The sequence below is a fragment of the Vidua chalybeata genome, chromosome 1, assembly GCF_026979565.1.
Source record: "Vidua chalybeata isolate OUT-0048 chromosome 1, bVidCha1 merged haplotype, whole genome shotgun sequence".
Taxonomy (NCBI): Eukaryota; Metazoa; Chordata; class Aves; order Passeriformes; family Viduidae; genus Vidua; species Vidua chalybeata.
Genome location: NC_071530.1, coordinates 138,615,491 through 138,638,320, shown reverse-complemented (window position 1 = coordinate 138,638,320; position 22,830 = coordinate 138,615,491). Strand labels below are relative to the sequence as shown.

The 22,830-nt window shown below is 38.3% G+C and overlaps 1 protein-coding gene across 1 annotated transcript in view; it reads left to right on the top strand.

The window, feature by feature from the left end:
* The window catches only part of EIF3H (eukaryotic translation initiation factor 3 subunit H), an 86,078-nt gene extending 63,696 nt beyond the window's left edge, over nucleotides 1-22,382 (top strand). The window contains exons 3-8 of the mRNA XM_053960730.1: nucleotides 4,345-4,512; nucleotides 6,014-6,113; nucleotides 7,510-7,659; nucleotides 15,760-15,880; nucleotides 19,968-20,100; nucleotides 22,119-22,382. Of these exons, the coding sequence (XP_053816705.1) occupies nucleotides 4,345-4,512; nucleotides 6,014-6,113; nucleotides 7,510-7,659; nucleotides 15,760-15,880; nucleotides 19,968-20,100; nucleotides 22,119-22,216 (770 nt within the window). The 3' untranslated portion in view covers nucleotides 22,217-22,382. The remainder of the gene's footprint in view (nucleotides 1-4,344; nucleotides 4,513-6,013; nucleotides 6,114-7,509; nucleotides 7,660-15,759; nucleotides 15,881-19,967; nucleotides 20,101-22,118) is intronic.
* Nucleotides 22,383-22,830: the final 448 nt, after the last annotated feature.

Here is a 22,830-nt window from a genome sequence, read left to right as displayed (position 1 = left end):
GGGGGCATGTGGATTGCTGCTCTTAAAATCAAATTTTTTAAGGTGTATCAAATTATCTTTTGGAAATTAAGGCCTTGAGCCAGTGAGGTGTCATCAAATATATTGCCTCCAGGCCACTATTGATCACATGGGTTTCACTTGTCACAGTAGTTACTGATAGTCTGAATGTGGCCAGGCTGAAATGCATCTCCTCTGATGATAACGATAACTATTTAAGGACTGAATTTCAGTAATATGCATATGTGATCCCATGAGAGGTGAATGCTATTGAATTTTTCTTGGTAAAGAAATAATTTAGTAATAAATACGCTTGCATTATTTGCCAGTTGTTTTTGAACTCTAGAGTTGTAGATTGTTTGCATTTTAGAATAATGATGGACCTTTTTTCAATGCTGCAGCTGATTTGACCTATTCTGAAATTAGGTTTTCAAATAGTGAAATTACTGACCAGATATTTTAAGGTATAGAAAATGTGGCTGAATTGTCTCAGTGTTGAATGGGCCATTACATCAGGGTTCAATTCTTTGTCTTGTATCTGATATATTATGTATTTTTTCTTTTGGTTGTGTTTTTTTGGTTTGGTTTGGTTTGGTTTTTTTTGAGGGTGTGTTTTGTTGGTAAGGTAGGGTATATATCTCCTATATGTAAAGTTTCTAATATTGGCAGTACTTTCTAGAAAAGGAAAATGTCTTTATGTTATTCTATTATTTTTAAAAATCTTTTATAGTATTTATTAAAACAAATTACTGTAATAGGGTTTACTGTCACAATTTTTCAGTCAAGGCATTTTGGTAATACAAATCCACCCAAGTCAGTAATTTTCAAACAAAACCTCATATTGTATAGTTTTGCACTTTGTTTGCTTTATCCAAATTATAGTAATGCTTTCTAGCTCCCTTAATTCCCTCCCCCTGCCCATTTGTTTGCGAACTAAGAAAAAAATTGTCATTTTAGAGGAAGGAGGTGGTGTTTTTTAATATTAAGGAAAGAGCGAATCTTCTAAAAAAATTTAAAAATCTGAAAATCTCGGAAAGGTGCTCAGGAGGGGGTTGATGGCTCAGGAGACAGAGTTTGCACATTCTGAGTGCAAGCAGCACCTCTGGGAAGTGCAGGCGTGGCTATTGGCTTTCCTCATCGTAAGGATATCCCTGAACAAATAGTTTGTCTTAAAACGTAGGTACACTGTCTAAATGTAAGGGAGAAGGAGGCAGCATCCTGGTCTGGCTATTCCCCTGCCATTTTCTTTGCTTACCTCAGTTCTGGGTGCTGTTAGACTAATTGGCTCTTTCAGTGTCAGCTTTGCAAAGTGACTTTGGAGGGACTGTGACACAAAGCAGTGAATTCATTAGAAAAAGTGCACAACTGTCCCAAATGCTAGCAGATTGAGTAATTAATAGAAGGAGAGAGAGAGCTCTTGCCCAGTCTATGCTAAGCTGCTAGGTAAAAAGATGACGTTCTGTAGATTGGGCAAAGGATGTAAAGAAACAGTGGTAACGCTATCAACAAAAGCAGCTTGGGCGCTGTTATCCATTTGTGCAAGTTGGCAGCTTGTTGCAGCTATCTAGCTACTAATACATGTTATAAAATATATATGTTTGGTTAAAAGAGTTTCCATTTCTCCCTGGTGGGGACTGCATCATGTTTTAATTTCTGCAGTTGTTTTCCCAAGGCAAAGATGTTAGCTATTGATGCTTTATTGGTTCTTTGACATTTTTTCCACTATTGCCTTCATTATCATCTAACTGCTAACAGTCATGAGAGGAGGAATTGCTGACATGAAATCTGGATGGTTTTCAGTGAGTCCTTTTTCTTCTGGATAGTATCTCTTGTGTCGTGTTACATCTCTTACATGTTGCTGGGTGTACTGTGTTTAAGAAAAGTGCTTGTCCTGGAACTTGGTTACCATTTAGCTCTCAGAAGAACATTTTTGAGAGCACGGTATGTCTTTATTCAAGTTTATCAAATATCTGGATGTTTTCCTGCTCTTGAATGTTACACTTCTCAAGGTGGAAATTATCTGGATGTATCAGCCACATGATTTCATAGGAATCTATCTCTAAGTAGCTTTTTCCCATCATTACATGACCACCTCTACTTTGAAGAGTGTCCACCATCACAAGAGAATTGCCACTGCAAGAAGTCTAGCTCAGCTATCTCAAAAGTCCACATTTAATTTAATTTAATTTAATTATCACAAAATCCTTTATCTGTTTCAGCTGCTTTTGAAGATCCTTTCTAGTTTTTCCTCTTAATGACTTCATTTTGCTACAAAGGATCTAACTATAATTTCATTTTTAGCATGTTGTAGCAAGTCATGTGTGAAACAAGTCATTCTTGCTTTCTACACAGATATACCTTTGAAAAGCTTTTTTTAACCAAAAGAGTTTATTCCAGCTACATTTAATAACTGGATATACTTTTTCAATTCAAAATCATGTTTACATGAGTAGTCTTTTAGTTTGTTTTAGAGGAGGTCTGTGTTCTTAATTATAAAATTTAGAAACTTACCATTTTCACCTCCAAAAAAATCCACAAAAACTTAAAGTTTAAGGACTGAGCCTCTTTGACAAACTAGATCTTTGCTTTTGAGCTAAACACTGAGATGCAAAAGCATTGGGCTCTGGGTAAGTAGCTTCATTCAGCCTGGCCTCTGTTTCTGGAAGTAGTACAATGAGCTTGCTTAGGTCTGGCAAGGGGAAAGGTTTTCATTCTGACTTGGAAATAGCTGTTTGCTCAATTGTGCAGGCTGCCCTGAAGAGTGTAGAGGCACCTCCAGATTTGCCTTGGTTTAGAGACACTCACATCAAGCAGGTCTCCCCCTCACTGGCTGTTAGAGCATTTCAGAACAAAGCCTGGGTGGTTTTGCTATGTTAGTTTCAGGATGCTGTATTATCATGGCCCTGGATGAAACACAAATTTCAAGTAATTCCTGTTAAGATATAATGGTATAGAATGCAATCACCAGCATATACTGATAGAAGTCTGCAAGGGTTTCTTTAAGTGTATGGAGGTTACTTCAAAACAACAGTCAGTCAGATATGGCAATTTAATGAAAAGGCAATTGAAGAAGACTGCAGAATGTAGTTTGTGCTGCAAGGGTGAGTGATAAGTTGGAAAAATATTTGTCCAGTCTTGAAGAATGTCTGCTGATATGTTTAAATAATATGTGCGGATTTTTTTCCCCCTTTGAAAGGATATGAAGTGGGGTCTGAGAATGTAGCACATTCTATGGCTAATTAATTTGTGTTTCTTTCTTTTAAAATGAATATCATATTTGCATCGGTACAAGGAGAAGCCTTGAAAAAAATTGCCAAAAATGAACACATGGGGGATGTGTGTGTGTGTTATCTTTGTAATTTTTGCAGCTGCAGACAAAACTTAAGGATTGTGTAGTGTTGTTGCATTTGATTTCCTATGAGTTGGCTCAGAATATTGGTTCATCTGATAATCACACTTGATTTCTCTTTCCTGAAATATAACCAGTAGGCACAGTGTCTGTCTGTTTAAAAGGTCTGATAAGCGATAAAATGTGTTGTTCTGTTTGATGGGATTATGTTAAATATTCCTGAACAGAACTCTGTTCCATGAAGGTGATCTGTTTGAATGAAGCATTTAATTTTTGTGTTGGTTCAATGAAACATATTACAGCTGCTGGTGTGAAAAGCCTTAAAAAAAGATGTTCTCTACTGTTTATGGTAACTTGCTGTATTTAGATATATGTGTATTATAAAAAATAATATGAACATGCATGCATCCTTTGCATTTATATACACCTAAAAAGAAGAAGCAGTGGTGAAAATTGGAAATAAAATGCAATCAAAGCTATCTAACAGCTATAGCTGGTTCCCCAAGCTCTGATACTGAAAATGTAGCTTTATGTTGTGTAAAAGACATAGTTTATAATCTTTTCCATATATTCATTAAATAATTCTCCTTTTGATTCCAAAAGTTACCTAATTCCAGACAGTATTGCAACTTAAATCACAGTAAGTCTTTGTTACTAAATGGTAAAATGTTACTGCTTAATGAAACCCAGTATCAGATTTTTTTTTTTTTTTTATGAATGCAGAAGGTAATGCACACTGTAAATGACATGTAACAGTTTGTTGATCACTTTAGCAATTAATTACAGCTGAAAAAAGTCTGCTTACTCAGGCTGGTCTTACTCTCATTCTCTGAGGAAACTTTGGATTTTAGTGAAGACAGTCCAGTGAGTAAACACATTTCTAGGTAGTTGCAAAAATGAAAATAAAATACAACATACTCATTTAATATCAAGCTTTCTCTTTAAATAGTACTGATTGTGTAAGTTTACTTTTTTAACATGCTTTTTATTTAATCCAGTCCAATACCAGATGGAAATGATGCGAAGCCTGCGCCATGTAAACATTGATCATCTTCACGTTGGCTGGTACCAGTCCACATACTATGGCTCTTTTGTCACCCGTGCCCTCCTGGACTCCCAGTTCAGTTACCAGCATGCAATTGAGGAGTCTGTAGTTCTCATTTACGGTTAGTATGAGGTTTCCTTTATTACTCTTTTCCCCTCTTAATATTATTACTACTATTTTTGTATTCTGTCTTTTGCCTGTAAGAGTAGCCTGGCAGGCCTTTTCGAGTAAATACCAACCCTGTGTCTACGGCAGCCTCAGCAGCAGCTAAGTCTAGACAGGGTTTCCTTCTTTCTGTTTATTTTTCTTGCTATCAGAGCCCTGATGTGTACGTTTTGGAATGCTGGAGTAGCTGCTTCATTTTTATTCCTTCATCTCCCCTCCCTCGTGGAAGGGGCTGGTGGAACCCGACCAGATGTCTAACAAACCCCGCTTGCTAGCGTGTCTGGCTCTGTACGTGACTGACCAATCATCACACGAATTGCCAAGTTTTTTTAATACCTCTGACAGAAGCATACAAAACCTGGACTGTTTCTTAGCACAAAGATTTTTTTCTTTTCTGCCTATTTAATGGTGTTTCCTCAAGCTCTCCAGACCAGATGTTCTGTGCTGTATCAGAACCGTAGGCAATTTAACAGCTTTATAGCCTCCCCCTCCCCAAACACTCACAGTTTGCCATATCTGGCAGACTTGCATATAGTTTCCAGCTGAGAAGTAAATGTAACGTCCTGAGTATCTGTCAGAAAAAATACTAATGAATACGATCAATCTTATGAGCTGCCCCAAAATTGTTTCAGTATGTTAACAATTGGATTACAGTAAAGAACAAGTTGTTAAAGTATACTTATATTGGCTGGAAACATTGCATCATCAGACCTTGATGAATTTTCCACTTGTTTCAGTCTATTTTGGTTTTCATTTTATCACCGATTGCTAAAAGTTTTACTGTGTTAAGTTTCAGACAACATGAATGTTAACACAGCTTTTATTCTCGTGTTGGCATGCTTCAGCTGTTATCATGCTGCAAGTGTTAAGCTTCTTTGTCCAAGGAATGTAACAGTTTGTTTAGAAAATTTCCCCCTAAATTCAGCAGAATATGTCAAGGCAAAACAAATCTTTGTATATACCAGTTACATTGTCATGCACAAAGCAGCGTGGCAGCTTGATTTGAATTAGCTTATTGCTACTCTAAAATTACTTTCTTTTCATATAAAATGTTGTTTAATGAATATTTTAATTTGCTGCAGAATGACTGGAAGGAAGAATCTTTATTTAAATGAGGTCACTCTTACATAAGTTCTGTGGATAATTCATATAAAAAAAGGAAATATGAATTGGACCTTTAATGGGGAAATAATACAAATAGAATGGATCAAGATTCCCCCCAAGTTCTCCAAATTAAGTTTACTAATTGGAATCACTTTATATTGTTGGTTGTATTTTACATAGCAGTGCAGTAGGACTGCCTCTGCTATAGTGTCTTTTCTGTGTTTGTTGTCTTAATTTTCTTTTCATTAGGACTACTTAGTAATTTTCCTCCTGTTTATGTCATTCAGATATTTAAAAAGAAAAAGGCAGTCTGGGTTTGGTAATAATAGGCTTCCTTCCATTTTTAATAATAGATCCCATCAAGACTGCCCAAGGGTCTTTGTCACTGAAGGCGTATAGGCTGACTCCCAAATTGATGGAAGTTTGCAAGGAAAAAGACTTCTCTCCAGAAGCGTAAGTAACTTCAAATAATGTTTTCTCATAGGGCTTGCTGAGTTATTGAGGTGCAGAACGGTACCTGGGATTATGGAATGCTGTATTTTAAAATCTCGTGTAACAGTGTGTGCTGGGGAAAACGAGCCTCTATGGGCTGTGGCAGTCATGCAGTAGCACAGTGGGCTGAGGAGGTCTGAAAGGCTGGCTGGGCATTTCCAGAAGTGGGGGCATCCAAACTGCGTTTGGGGCTAGTCAGAGGGTGTGCTGTGAGGACCACGGAGCAGATAGCTGTACATGGGAAGAGAGTCAAAAACAGAGGAAAAAAAAAATGGGGGAGGGAAATAGATGATCTGTCTTTAAGCTCTTTTTTCCCCAGAATTAAAATGGAACAGGTATTCTGGAATAGCTGTCCCAGTGTATTTGTTCCAAATTAACTCCCCATGTGGACACCATCTTCTGGAGTAAAGTGGGATAATTACTCTGTTTCAAAAGATTAGCTACTTGTTACAGATGTAGGCCTTAGCATCCTTTGCCTCCAACTGCTTGGTGTTCAATAGCAAAAGCACAAACCACTTGTTAAAATCACTTTGTTGAGGAAAAATGTATTCATTTCATTGCTTGGTGTCTTAAACTGTAATGATGAGCAAACAAATCTGTGATCAGTCAAAAAAAAATAGGGGAGGTGGAGGCAAAAAGCAAATGTTTTTGTTCCAAAATCCAGTATGAATCTAAAGAAGTTAAGGCTCTATTTCTGAGAAACTTCTAAATCATGCTTTTATATCCATATTTTATGAAACATATTACTGTCTACTTTATTTACTTTATTATAAAGCACAGCAATAGTTTTTTATGTGTATATTGTAAAAAAATGCACACTAAAAATTTATGTTTTAATATTCACCACAGAATTGAATTATTCCAAAACATACAATATTTTGTGAATCTACTTTTTTGGTCAGTAAAATTTTTACTTATTCAGCTGTTGGGAAAATTGTTCTTCATTGTAGTAGTTATGATATTTAAAGGTATTTTAGTATCATGAGGTAACGAACTGTTTAGTTCTGCTCAAGAAACGCTGATGGCAGGAAAATCAGTAAACTATTTTGGAAGGGGCAGAGTTAATCCTGTCAGTACAGTCTCTTGCTAGAGGCTTTTTCATGTAGGTAATCTATTAACAAGCAAGGCAGCTGCTTGTCTTCTGAGGATTTTTCCTAGAGTAGCTTTTCCTAGTCTTTGTAAATGTGAGGTTTTGCCATGCAAATGCTTTCTTAACAAAACTTGACTCTTGTTTAATTGTGGAACTATGAAAATCAAGAATTTTTACAAAACTGTTGTTTGTTGGAGCAACAATTCAACCAAGAGAATAAGAGAGATACTATTTATATTAGTAAATATTCCATAACTTTTTTTACAGCTTGAAAAAAGCAAATATTGCATATGAAAACATGTTTGAAGAAGTGCCTATTGTTATTAAGAATTCATACCTGATCAATGTGATGTTGTGGGAACTGGAAAAGAAATCCGCAGTAGCCGATAGACATGAGTTGCTCAGTCTGGCTAGCAGGTAAGTACTTGTTACAATAATAGATGTACTTTTATTCGCTTTCCCAAACCACAGTTTAACACCTTGGGTGAAATCCCAGTCTCATTACAGTCCATGGAAGCTTTGCCTTGACTTTTAATGGGGTTAACACTTTACCCTTCAAGTTCTTTTGCTGAAGGAAAAACTGCATGGAAAAACTGTAGCATTAGATTCAAGGACTAAATTCAGTCTCTTAATAGTCACATACTTGCAGTGCTTGAAATGTATAAATGTTTCAGAAGAGTGTGTTTTTTTGAGAAAATATGGGCACTCAGAAAATTCAGGCAAATAGATCTATAAAAATAGGTTTTGTTAAATATTTTATTAGTAATTGCATAAATTATTTTAATTAAAAAGAAATTGCATTTCTTTTACTTTGGTAGCAGGATGAATTTGAAAATGAAATAATAAAGGCTCTGAGAAACTGGCAAAAAATGCCACTGATTGTCATGACAGACAGCATTCATGATGTCAGAAATTGTTTTAAGAGTTTCTAAAATGATCTTCTCATAACTTTGTCTAGGAATAACTTTTTCTTCTTGCAGTACTTTGCCCTGAAATATACTTTTTATAACAAAGTAGACATGACTTCTAGCAGTATGATCAAAAATTTGGCGGTATTTAAATCTTACACAACACAATACAGTTGGATTATTATTGGGCTGACCAAAATAACGAGATACACAAAATAATGCAGTATCTTGTTGCATGTAGAAGCTAGGCTGTATTCATTAATAGGTTTTTGGGGTAAAATACTTCACTTTGGCATCAAGCTATTGTCTGCCAAGATTCTGATCCTAGTGGCCTTTTTTCTTCCTTTTTTCTCCTGCTCCCCTTCCCTTCCCCATCATGTAAGGCTGAAGTTAATGGATATGTATTTCTAGTGGTCGTTATGTTGCCTAAGGTAGCAGAAATTTTCCACTTTCTCTGCTTGAGCTTATGTAGATGTTCAGAGGGATCTAATAGCTTTTAAAGAAAGTGATCAAGAGAACGGGTATAGGGTTGAACTCTGCTGGGGTATTTACAAATGCCACATGTAATACTTAGTCAGTAATTCTGTCCAGTAAAGTTGTTACTTTGCACATTGGAATTAATGAAGTGAAGAATTCTTGCTGAGATACTCAGCGTGCTTGACTCTGCAGGTGTTCTATAAGCCATTTTCTTTCCATGGTCAAAGATCACAAAGCTTTTCCCATTTGAGGAGAGGGTGAGCCCTGGATGTAGGAGATGACAATGATTTGATTCCTTGAGACCTCCATCCCTATGTGGTGAAAATGAGGACCATGCTGAGGATACAGAAGGTTTCCAGGTGGCCTGGCAGCCTTGCCCTCGGCTGATCCTTTGGGTTTCCTCCTGTATAAAGGGCTGTGACTACCTGGCACCCTAGATTTAGTAAGGGCTGCTGCTAGTGACACAATACAGTTCTGGAAATGGAAAGTAATTTGAACAGATCACAAATCACAGCTTTAGGTCTTATGTAGTAACTGTTCTGTGCCACTGTCCTGACTCAAGATAAAAGGTAAGAACTGTACAAATTACTTTCCGTTCTGATGTTAAATGTCTGGTGCAAGACAGGCTTTTGTGTTGGTCTTTGTATCAGTAAATGGAATGAGAGGTGAGCAAGAGAAGTACCAGCCCAAAACTAAAAACAGACTTTCTTGGCAGATTTTTGAAGTTCACCTGGTCTCTTTAAGAATGGTTTGAAGGAGAGAAGGTTTTAGAAATTACTCCAGTGGGTTGTTTGAAGGTTTTTGTATGTGTCCTTTGTTTCATATTTGATAGTTGCTTTTAGTTACCAGGCAGGTTACATTCAGTAATATCTTATATTGGTATAACTGGCAAAGCAGGTGGCAAATTAAAGCATTTTAATGCTTGTTTATTCAAGGTTAGGAGACTTGTACTGCCTGCTGAAATATTTAGCTAGTTTTTACTTGAATTCAGCTATGAAGATTACTCTGTCAAAACATATATTACCTGAAGTAGGGAGTTCAAACCTCCACTATTCTGGAGTTTTATTTTCACATTTCCTTATTTTTGTCTTTCAGCAGGCTAAAACATTTCAGATAATGACTTAATTTTGGTGCATATCTTCCTCACTTAAGTTTGCTGTTGTTGACAGTAACTTCAAAGCTGCTTTTTGGGTTTGGCCTTGTTTTTTGGTTTTTGTCTTAGTTTGTTTTGTTTGATTGTGTGTGGGGTGTTTTTTTGTTTTGTTGTTTTCTTTTGTTTGCTTGAGTTTTTGTGATTTTTGTTTGTTTTTATTTTTGTTTGGGTTTTGTTGTTTTATTTCTTTGGCATCTTGGATTTGTTGGGATTTTGGGGGGCTTCTTTGGTTCCTTGGGAGCATCCCTGAACGTCTATACTCTCTGAAGCAATGATTTTGGCAATAAAATTATTTACCCATAGTTCCTCTCTTCTGGAGAGTTTGCTTAATCAAGATTCTCACATGTTCAGCCACCCACCTTGTCTGAGTTTAAAACCCTTCCTATTTGAGGCACTGTGTTTGCATCTTAGTATCTTTCTCCATTTGAAGTACATTTGTGATAATTGTATAGAGTAATTTACTTTGTTGGACATAAAGTTGTGTTTCTCTTGTGAAATGCGAATTGACTCAAGTACTCTAGGCAAAGAGGTTGAAGGCAGAGTAGCACAGGGTTAGCAAGTAATAGCAAGTAAAGGCCTTTTACTCAAACAGTTATCCTGCTACCCTTAAGGACCAAAATGTCTTGAAGACCTTGGAGTACTGCCAGTCTTTTGATAGAGACTCAAGAATTAAAATCCTGTCAGATAATGTTCCAGATCTGCAGGGAAATAATTACAACCAACTTTCTCATTCTCATCCATCTCTTCCTTAGTCTATTGATGATCTAGTTTAAATTAAAAAAAGCTTTTTTGTGGTCTAGCTTCATAATAGGGTTGTTCTATAATATCTCAATTTGTCTCAAGCAATTTTTCTAATAGTGTGCGTCAGTAGAAGCAAACATGTGCTGAACACTTACTGCACTAACATCTACTTGGCAGTTTTATTTTTCAAACATCAGATGCAGTATTTTTGCAGAAGTAACAGAAGGGTTTCTTTGGCGTTTAAAAACAATATTAACCTTTACACATTGCACTGCTTATTCAAAACTCTCAATGTGCTTAACGGATTATTAAGATAATTATGAAAAGCTCTAATTTGCAGGTGGGGGAACCTGACACAGAGAGAGTAAATGTGTTGCCCAAAGGTACACATCAAAGACAGAAAGGAACTCAAGACTCTTGACTTATATATCTCATTCAAACAAAATCCTCTTAAACAGCACAGGTTGAAGGCAGGCTGAAATGCTGAGACGTAAACAAGTTCTGCTAAGTGGTGGGAACATACCTTACAAATTTTTAATGAAAAAGATGTGCTTTGCCCAGCAGTACTTCTCTAATCCACCCAAAGTTGTTCCCACTGGGAGGAAATTTCTATACAGGATGGCACCTTTCCCAAAAAGCAGTTGCTGAGAGGGGGCCTCAGTGGAGCTGATGGAAGGTGGAAAAAATGAGCAGCAGATCCAGCATTTTCTAACTCTTCCTCTTGCTGTCTCTTGTTCTCATCTTCCTTAGCCATCGTACAAGCAAAATAAAATTAAATAAGTGAGGGGGTCCAATTATGGCAATTATAGGCAAGTTTAGGGGGCTGTCTTTTTTGCACATCTCCAGCTTCAGGATTGTTATAGCCCAAAAAGCGGTGCCTGCAGCACCGTGACTCGGGTCTCAGAGGAGCAGGGAGACGCGGGCTCGTGGGCTGTGCCAGCTGAGCCCGGGAGCTGCACCTGGGCACAGGCAAAACTAGTGAGCAGCACACGGGCACTGGGAGCCATGGGAACTGCTGCTTCTCTTTAAAGCTTGAGTGTCTGACTTGAAGTTTGATTTTGGGTGTTTCAGACCTCTAGCAAGTGTGTCTGGAGTCCTTTTCTGATTAAAGATGCTGAAGTAAATATGGGCTTCATGTGTAGTTCCCCATTATGAATGCTACAGAAGCGGAGCCAGTTTGAGGTTCTAGTCCCAGCTGCTTGTCTTGTTTCTCCCCACTACCCCCATTTCATCTCTACATCCCTCCCACCCTCAAAGATTTTTATTTCCTCATCTGTTTCAGAATATGGCTGTACAAATAGCTTTTGTGGCATAGTCTGATGGAAAAAGTCATACTCCCATTCCTCCCTTCCAGCCTTCCCCTCTGCCTCCCTAAAAAAAAAAATAGAAACCCCAGCAGGGGGTGTTTTTGCATTTACAGTAGACTGTTTCACTGAAAGAGTTTGAAGTGTGCCCATGCAAACAGCTGAATCCGTACAACTCAAGAGTGCTGTAACCTGTGGGCAAAGAGGGAGAGGCAGGGAGATGCTGATGCTGGAACCTCTTAAACTGCCTTTGCTGGCAACAGTGAACTGGACATTTAGTCTCCTTAAAATATATCTGCAAAGGGAGGCTTTGGTAGTATGAGCACTCCCTTGGGAAGAGGAAGGCTTGCATTCAGGTCTCTTAGCCAGATCTGGATCCTAAGAGGATGCCCTTGTGCAAGTGAATGATCTGTGGGTTTGGTTAACGTATAATTGTTGCTTTCTCCTTCTATGGGTGCTGGATTCCATCACTGCCAACTGCAGGGTTCCTAGCAGGAAGAACAAGACAGGAAAGACCATCAGTGTTATCTGCAGATTGGGCTACTCTGCTCACAGGTTTCTACTTTCACCCTCAGAATTAATTGACCCTTGTATTTGACAATTGTTAAACAAGGAATCTGTTAAACAAAGAATCTCATGTCAATGACCTGATCTTATATCTGCTCATGTGAGTAAACAGTAACATCCCATTACATATAAGGCTGTTAAAGAAAAAATGCACAGCTCAAGAAACTGCTTTCCAGACTATAGTTTCTAGTGTGTTTTGTGATGTAAAGAGGCTTTGACAATTTCCCTTTGGCAGTTTGCATGTACTAGTCATTTTGGGGCATTTTTGATTATGCTATCTAAGCTACACAAATAAGTCACAAATTATAAATTTCCAGAACTTCTATGGGTCACTCCTTACAGGTCCATGATTCTGGTAACAATTGTGGTGAAGGAGTGTTCTCACACTAGATTATTCTTCATTAGATATGTAAGAATCCAAATGGCAGGTACTTTTTCTGATTTTTAATTCCCACCCCCCCTTTCCTTATCTATATTTCTTCACAAAAAACAACACAGTCCCCATGTGAGAGGGGGGACTTTGTGATGGAAGCTGATAGTTTTCTTCCATGAAGATTCACTGTACCAGAGGAATGGTGGTCTCCTGGTGCTATCTTAAGGTGGAGCTGTCTTCTAGCTCAATTCAAGAGTGCCTTCAGGTCATCACCACTGTGTGATCTCAGACCTGATTTGTTTCAGATGAAACTAAACTGAAAAGAGGCTTTGGGAGGATAATTATTGTGCCTCAGCCACTTGCAGATCACTGGACCATGTCAGAAGTAGTGATAAGAACCCCCCCAAACACATGTAGCATGGCCATTGGTTTCTCAGCACCAGCTGTTTCACTTTATACGTCTGTTCCTGTTGGTCTGCATTAGTCACTAATTTAAATGTAAACTCAATTTAATCTACTCTTTTGCTGAATCTGCTGACTGAAATGCAGCCATTGAAATAGCAGTTTCTTTGTTACTGATCCCCCCCCAGAACAACAGCAAATGCAAGTGCTGAGCTCTGCATTGTCTACACTTGACAGTCACAGAGCCCTGTAGGGAAGTGAGTCTAGAAAAGGATGCAAGGAGCACTTACTGGCAGTAGTTATCTATATATCTATATAATTTTTTAAAAACTTTTTTTTAAAATTGTATTGATGCATAGGGGGCATTTAGGTACCTGGCAGTGTGATGTTTGAGATCTGCTGTAGGGAATGCACAATGTATGGAGGTGCGGTGCGTAAAGCACCCTTTGGGCAAATTAAGTGTATGATGAGTGTTATGGGCTGGAGCAATGTGATCTAATTTCCAAAGTATCAGCAGAATAAACTTTAGTTGAATAAAACTTGCTTAGAGATTGCACATATACATTTTTACAAACAGCTTCCTATGTGTCTTTCTGGTTTTTTAAGAGATGGAGCAAAAAAGGGTATCAGCCACACGAGAACTGAGGGAAAAGCTGGTCCTGTATTTGCAGCGTACTTATCACTTCATGTCTCAGTTCACATCTGTTTAAGTTATCTGTTTTTTGTTGCCCTGGCAATGAGAGCAAACACTGTGTTACTGCAACTTCTGACAATAACTCTCTGTTTCTGTACTCTGTTGTACTAAGCTGGTCCCAAAGAGATTCACATAAAATCATTCTTTGTAACCAACTATATTTCACATGGACACTATCTGTAAAATAATTATATATTTCTGTTGTGCACATACCGTACAAGGCTCTTAGCGTGTACCTATACAGGCATTTCTGATAATACCCAGTTCTAACACTTAACTCCATACAATATAAACTCTATTAAAAACTGAAAACATGCATGCTCCTGGCCATGGCAATATTCCACTGTTCTAAATATCATGTGCTTGAAATGTTCAACTAAAAAAAAAAAAAAATATCCCAAGAAGTTTAAAAATAATTATTATAGTGGCGCCTTTCTTGCTTTTGTGGAGCTGAAATCCTCCACACCATCTGCCTCTGTATGCAAGTGCAATTTAACACTCTGGCTTGTAAATAAATTGTGGTCTGAAGTTCCTGATGCAGACCTTTGTTGAGTGAGAAGCCCAGTGAGTGAAACAGCTGTCCTTGCACTCAGAGATAAGGGTGTCTCCAGCTCTGTTCTCTGCAGCTATTCCTAAGTGCATGATCAGCTTCTGTCTCCAGCTATGAGTTCTAAGGATTCTGGAAGTAATTTACACTTAGAGAGGGATGTGCACAGTATTACATGTGTGGTTCTCTTTTGACTTTATTCTTGTGTCTTCCAGTTAAGAGTTTCTCCAGTCCATAGGCTGTAGGATGGTAGGAAAGCATTGTGAAAGAAGAGAGAATCTCAGATAACATGGTGAAACAGTGATTGAAGGGTGTGATTCTGACATTGAAGTGCACCAAACTTTAAATTGGAAAGAAACTCTCATGATTATTGGTAGATTTCAGTTGAGGAAGAGAAAGATGGAGTTTAGCTTTTGAGTTGTTTGTCTTCAGCCAAGTAGGACAACAGAGCCAGCTAAACAGCTTCTGATCAAAGGGATAAATAGAGAGCGAAGTGAAAGTGAGAAAGTGTCCTTCTTTTACTGCTCTACCCTGTAAACACAATTTAGGAGGATGTCTCCATGGGCACCAACCTAAAAACTTCCAAAACTTTGACTTGGAAGGTATACCTTAAGTTGAACATTTCTGCAAAATACTGAATCCATTGCTAAAAATGGTAACAATAAAAGTTGTTTAACAGACTGCATTTGTCTGGCCAAGGCAGTAGATCGCATAACTGGAACTGGACACGCCCAGCCTGCTGCTTCCATGTTGCGTATGGTATGGAACGTGGAGCTGGCTGGACAGGACACAGACTCCCTCTCAACAGCTAGGATCAAACCATGTCTGCTGAACTTCCAGGCATGGTTAATGAGATGGAGTTCTGAAGAATATTTAACTGTTCTTACTCAGAATAATATTTAACAGAGGGATAATTAAAAATTAGTGCAAAACCAAATTCAGGTAGTGAATTTTAAAAAGTAATTTGAAACCAAATACTTTGAGCACATCTCCTGGAGTGTTGCTTGGGTTGCATGTCACAAAAGCATCAGACTTTTTCTTTTAGATGTATGAACTGCATCTCTAATAACTGTAAATTCATGCAAGGCATTGTTTTTTCATTAGTGGGAGGTTCCTGGAAAGACCAAAACACTTAAACTTGGTATTTGCAGTGAGGCAAAGATGCTAGAGGAGGAGATGCCATGTAAAGTATCATCAAATAAATATATGAGCAAAGTTAATCAGGAACTTAAAATTTTGCAAACGGTGCCATTAGTGCAGAAATACTGTTCAAGAGACAGAATGAATTTTTAATTTTAAATATTTTTTTAGTAGCAAATTTAATCTTTCATTAATGTTTCTCTTATTTCAGTAATCATCTTGGGAAGAGTCTGCAGCTGCTGATGGACAGAGTGGATGAGATGAGCCAAGACATTGTTAAATACAATACCTACCTGAGGAATGTAAGCAAGCAGCAGCAGCAGAAACATCAGGTTGGTAACATGGAGAAACTTAAATGAGAGCATTTTTTCCACACAAAATACAGTTTGGGTTGTGTTATCCAAGACAGATGAATTGGGATCTAAGCAAGATCTTTGAAAAATACACCTGTTAGGCAGTGTGGTAGGTTGACCCTGGCTGGGTGCCAAATGCCCCAGAAAGCCAATTTATCATTCCTCTCCTCAGCTGGGCATGGGAGAAAAAATGCAGAAGTCTCATGGGTTGATCTAAGAGCAGGGAGAAGTCACTCATCAATTACCATCTTAGGCAAAACAGGCTTGACTTAGGGTAATTAATTTAATTTAATGCCAATCAAATCAGAGTAGGGTGATGAGAAATGAACCCAAATCTTAAAACACCTTCCCTTCACCCATCCCTCCTTTTTGGGTTCAACTTCAGTCCCAGTGTTCTCTCCTTCTTCCCCTCAGTAGTGCAGGGGGACAGGGAATAGGGGCTGTGGTCAGTTCATCATAACATCTCTGCTGCTCCTTCCTCCTCAGGGATAGGTCCCCTCAAATTCCTCCCCTGCTCCATGGGCTGCAAGGGCACAGTTGCTTCACCATGTTCTGCACCACGGGCTGCAGATGAATCTCCTTCCTCACTGACCTTGGTGTCTGCAGGGCTGTTTCTCTCACATACTCTCATTCCTCTCTCTTAGCTGGCATATTTCCCCTTTTTTCCCCCATCTGAAATGTTTTATCCCAGAGGTACTGTCACTGTCACTGTTGGGCTTGGCCTTGGCCAGTGGTGGGTCCATCTCAGAGCCAGCTGCTGTTGGCCATATTGGACATGGGGGCAGCTTCTGGCAGCTTTTCACAGAATCCACCCCTGTAGTCCCCCTGCTACTAAAATCTTGCCACACAAACCCAGTACAAGAAGATTTATAAAATGGGTTAGTCAGTGGGCAATTACTAAATGAATTCACTTCTAGTGGTATATGGCATGGATTTAGCTTTCTTTGCTATTTTACATGCTTATTAGTGATTTAGGATAAACCAAAATAATTTATAAATACACCATGTGTCACGATCCACTTGTGCGGGGTGTCATGATGGTTCTTTTCACTGACCCCAAAAGTGCAAAAAGGCAAACAACAAGGGACTTATCAGTTGATCACAACAAATGCACCTTTATTAGGGGCCAAAACAGTAAATGCGATAGTGGGGGATCAGAAAGGAGATAAAAGGATAGAGAGAGAGAGCAGGGGGATGGGAATAGCTACCAACACAGGTGAGATCCTCAGTGGTCCGGACGATGGGGGTCTGTCTGTCATGTTGGGGGAGTCTCCGAAGTTCTGGTCAACTCAGGGGTCCAGTTATAGTCCAGAGAGGAAAGAGGGGGGAACATGCAGGACAGTGAGAGTCTATTGTGATTGCTGCGGGGGAACAGGTGAGTCCACTGAAACCACCAAGGCAGGACGAACACGATGAAGAATAAGTCCATTGGAATCACTGAAGAAGAACAGATCATGTCAGTAGTGGTTTCCCCACTTCCTGTGGTAGGGGTCTCAGTCTCAGTCCTTAGGAGGAGGGTTTTCGGTCTCCGTCCGTCAGTCACAGTGGTAACGAGGCAGATAAGGGGTCTTCAGTGAGAGACCACTAGAGTCACCCCAAAAGTTCATTTGGCTTAAATGGTGGAGAGTAGGTGAATTTGCAGTAGGCCGTTCCTTGCTGGGTCCATGCCAGGTCCTTGCCAACTCCTCACCAAGTTCTTGCCGGGCCTTGTTCGGAACAGCTAACGTAACGGTACAGCAGTCGCACCTGCACTGCCGCTCCCTCCAAGCCGGAACTGTAGTGGGGGGAAGGGGTTTCTCCTCGTGGCAATCGGTAGGCAAATGTGGGGGCTTCAGACGGCCTCTTACACCATGGACACAGGAATAAAAGATTCAGTAAATGAAAGGGGTGAAACTACAAGTTTTGCTCCAAACCAAGCTGTGTCTTAGTACCGTCACATGTAGTCATGCATCTAGAAATCTCATCCAGTGGACTGTGAAGAAGTTGGACTGTTCTCTGATTGAAAAGGACATTTGAGTCATGTTTAGTATCAATAGATAGTGATGCTGATTGGGTGATGCTGACTTTCAATCCCTGGTGCCAAAGGGCCTCTTTAAAATCCAAAGCATTAGAGAATTAGAATTAAAATCCATTGATTAGAGAATCTTGAGTATGAAGAGCAGCACTAGGTGACCCTGCTTGAGCAGAAGGGTCAGACAAGGTGATCTCCAGAGGTCCCTTCCAACCTTAACTATTCTGGTGTTTGAAGACAGTATTACTTTCTTTGCTCTTGCTGCACAGATAAAGCAATGCTCTGTCTGACTGTAGGAGGATGGTGGTGGTAAATGGGAAAAAAGCACTATGAGAATTATTTGAAAGCCTGGAGAGAAGATTTTGATGAACAGAATTCACATAATGTGATAAGTTAACAAGTTACTTGCTTACTCAAGAGATACCTGCATGAAGAATAAATTTGAGCTCGTTTATTTAGCAGACAAGATATGACAAGATTCAATATTGGCCAGCTGAAAATGGGCCAGATCACTTTTAAGATAAAACATTGAACTTATTGCCACAAAAAGTGATTATTAAAAAGACTTCATCACTGTCTGTTTTAAAATCAAAATTACTTTTTTTCACATAAGTAAAGTTTAGCTTGATCAGGGAATATTTTAGGGAAGCAGCACATGATCAGTGGTCTGTCCCGGCCATGGAATTCCCAAGGACTTGGAAGCTTCATGCATGTTATCTTCAGAATTTTTTTCCCTTATTGCCTAATTTGAATAGAAAGATGACATCTACTTCAGAGGTTTTTGTTAACAACAAGGGGATCTATTTATTTTGAAAAGCAGAGCAAAGTAGGTTCCATGGTGTCTCACTTAATTTCTTTACTAACTATAGCTGCTTTAGTAGTGGCTCATTACAGCATACTTAGTGGTCATAACTTCAATTCTAAAATGGAGCAATTGTGATTAAGAGCAAGCCATTTCAATAAAGAATAATAGGCAGACTGCTGAGAAGTGAATGGGGTAATGCAAAGAAAGAAGAAACTGCATGCAATTCACATACAAATATGGGCATTTCAGATCTTATTTTTAACATTGTCCAAAACCATGTATTTGTCACTACTACTGGAAAAAAAATTACTTCATTTGATTGTGCCACCAAGTAAGAACTGTTTTCAAATTCATTGGATCACAGATACATTTAAGTAAGCAAGAGAAAACACTCTGTACTCTTTGTCTCCTTAAAGACTTTTTTGTTGTGTTGAATGTGAGGACTTTGAAGGCAAACTTTAGAATTAAATCCTCACTGCCACATACAGTATGAAATCTCACATGGTTCCTGAATTTATGAGCTTTGCAAGAACAAATGTTTATTTGATAGCTGCAGAAACGCTTGTCTCAATTTTTATAAAGTTTGAGTAATCTCTGTGGCAAAGAGAAGTATGGAAAATAATTTTTTTCTTATATATATAGCAGAAAAAAATTTACAAGCTGCTGTTCTAGCATATTAATGGAGAAATGAACCATTGTGCTTGGTTTCAGCCACCACTTTGTTCTCAGTTTGGAGTTAATATTTTTTGGCTTAAAATACCTTATTTAATCTAGTTCTCTTCCCCTTTCACATTAATATTGTTTTGACCTTTAACTTACATAAAATGGAGAATTTTTGGTTTGTGCAACTATCTGAGGTGGTGGCTTCTCATACCTACATATTCCACCTTTGCTTTTTTTTCTATTGTGTGGGGCAGTGGAGGCCTTTCTCAACCATGTTCTATTCTTTCTATCAGATACAGTGTTTATCTCTGAAAAATTTTAGAAGCTAACCCCTCTATCTCAGTACTGTATGATTCTCCATTATCTCACCTTCTTAAGGTGCCAGTGTGTGGGGTGGGGAAGGCCTTGTTGCCAGTGAATTCACACTAAATTGTGAATTGCATTTTATTGTTTGTAGTAGCCTGAATTGCATTATATAATGTAATTTTTAAAACACACTTGCTGGTTTGTTGAAAACATCTGAAAAGAAATTTTTTTTGCAGCTTTGTAAGTCCTGCTGCATTTTGATGCTGTTGTTTTATTTTCAGTATCAGCAGAGACGTCAGCAAGAAAATATACAGCGTCAAAGCCGAGGAGAGCCCCCTCTTCCTGAGGAGGACATCAATAAGCTTTTTAAACCACCACAACCACCTCCAAGAATGGAGTCACTCCTTATTGCAGGTAATGTTTAGCAGTGCTTTCAACTTACTTTTTAACATAAGAATATCTGCTTGGGGCAAAGTGCAGTTGTATTCTTTGAAAGCATTTTAAGTTTTCATGACCTTTGCCATTATGGTGTGATATTTTGGCTTGGTAGCATTCCAGATCCTATCCTTGATATTGTAAATTTGAGACTTTAAAGAAAAGATGGAGAAATGCTCCACAGGGAAGGCTTTCTGCATGAATGGGTGTAGCTGCCCCCTTCACTCATGCCCCAGCTTCTCCCTCAGCTACAGAAGTCCAGGAGCTGTATAGACAAGACTCAGGAATAAGCTCTTTGGGCTGGAACTTCTGATTCAGAGCAGTTGACAGCAGCCCCAAGTTATTGATAACATCTCTAGGTTTGAACTGACTGTTGCATCAGCTGAGAAGGTTTTGCTTTTAATTTCAAATAGAATGGAGATAATTTATTTGTTTTGTATGGCCAGAGATTTAGGGAAGCTATCCCCATATTCTTGCACTGCCAGGAGAGGAAAAATATAAATGGGATCAAAGCATAGATAGTTAGAGATACCACCCCCCAATTTCTTCAGTTCACTGGTGGGCTGCAGGCATAGCCACTGTCAGTGCCTGTCCTGTGCTTCCTGAAAGGGACCTCACAGTGTCAACAGAGAGCAGGTAACCTAGGTGCCCTGCTAAGTAAAATAAGTTTGGAAAATGTCATGAGAAAGCAAATTGTTTAACTGTAGCAGGCTTTTTGGACCAGATAGCTATCACCTTGTTTTGTACTGAGAGAAAATTCAAAATCCTGGTAATGTACTGTACATCAAAGAGTGCTTTGACATTAAAAAAAAAAAAGTGGATTTGAATTACCTGAATTTTGAAGTGACCAAGGGATTATTATTTTAATATTTGATAGTTTCACAGTGATAATAAGTGCTGTGTTTAGAAGAAAGAATATTCTTGATTTATTACTCCTTACAGGGTCTTTTAGAAAACCCTATTGTTTTTAGTTTTTAGCAGTTACTGAATCCTAGCAGCATTAAAGTATTTAAATATTCAGCTCTAGCAGAGCTTATAAATGCAACTGAAGAGTGTATATGTGTAGATGTGTGTTTTATGAAAGTGAAAGCTTAGGATGAATCACCCCTTACAAGAGAAGGAATTGAAAACTATTATACTTAAAGGAAAAGACAGCTTTCAGCCAAAGCACTTTCTTTGTTCTTTTACCATAGTCAGGGGAAGAATTGAAAGCATCCACTTCAACTTAGATGAAGTAAAGTTTGTGGATAAAGAATAAAACTTAGCTCTTTGTCTCTGAGGCATTGAAAAACTTTTCAAATAGAGCATTAAATCAAGAGTTTATTGGCCTTCTAAACAGCCTTAATTTTGATTAAACTGGCTTCAGGTTTTGCTATTCGTAGCTAACAAGGGAAATAACTTGTAGCTGTAAGAGTATAAAAATGTTTTGATGGGCACGTTTGATTTGTAAAGCACTGACAAATCTTCATACCCTGATGATTTTTGAAATAAAGTGAAATGTTAGGTAGAAAAAAAGGCTAACAGAATGTCAGAGAGGAATAGCACAATTTTTACTGTGCTGCTGAAGAATACTTCTTGCAAATATTTTAATAGAGAAAGCATATGCATAAGAAGAGAACTGAAATTCAGTCTTGTAGAATTTTTAGAGCAGCTAAATTGACGAATTAATGTGACTGAGCTTTCAGTTCAGCGGCAAGAATTTCTTACTCTTTTTATTGTCATACGTATTTTCAGAAATTGTATGTAGTATTGCTGGAAAATTAAGGGATTTTTTGAGCATCCCAATTTACCTGTTCTCCTAATTTAGTTTCTTCTTCCCAAGCATATTTGGGAATCCTGAAAATGTAAAATTCCTACATGTGGAGTAGTTGAGCAGAGTTAGTGGTTTCTCTGTAAATCCTCAGTGATTCACACACATTTTGTTTTTGAAAAACTATGTTCTGGGGTGTCTTTTTGAATTTCAAAACTGACAAGAGTTTACTCTTTCCTTTTGACAGGTCAAATTAATACCTACTGCCAGAATATTAAGGAGTTCAATGCACAGAACCTGGGGAAGCTTTTCATGGCTCAGGCTCTCCAGGATTACAACAACTGAAGAAACTTTGCTGAAGCCTTCAACAAGAAGAGTAATTTACAGCTTGACACTGTTCATGATCATCTTGAAACTTGATTATATTGGGATGAAAGTCTTGTAAAAAGAGTCAGCTTGGTTTATGTAGAATTCCCTTATAACAGAAAAATAAAGGCACATTTTAATGATATTTTAGTATTTTCTTACTTGTTGGCCGAATTGAACTGGAATTTTCTGTGGTCACTCAGGTTTTATAAATGTTTGGCAGTTATTCATGTTTAGTCATAGCAAATAATACAGGTTTTATTTAACTTGGAGTCAGAAATAAAAACAAATATTACAAATGTTCAGTATAACTGACTTAGAGAAGAAATTTAAGATTTCCCAGTTTTGGTTGAGAAGTTACAACTGCAATGTGCTAGACACTTGGGGCAGTTGCTCATTTTTATTTTAATCTGTTTGGACAGTCTGGTGCAATGGTCCTTCTGTATCATAAATGTTTCTTAGACTTCACATTCAGAACATGCAAAACATGGTGGGATGTGGAGACTGGTCACCACCATATTTTGTTGTGTTTCCATTTCCTCTTGCTGCCACCAGCTGGATTGAAATCAGAATCTGGAACAAAAAGCTGGAAT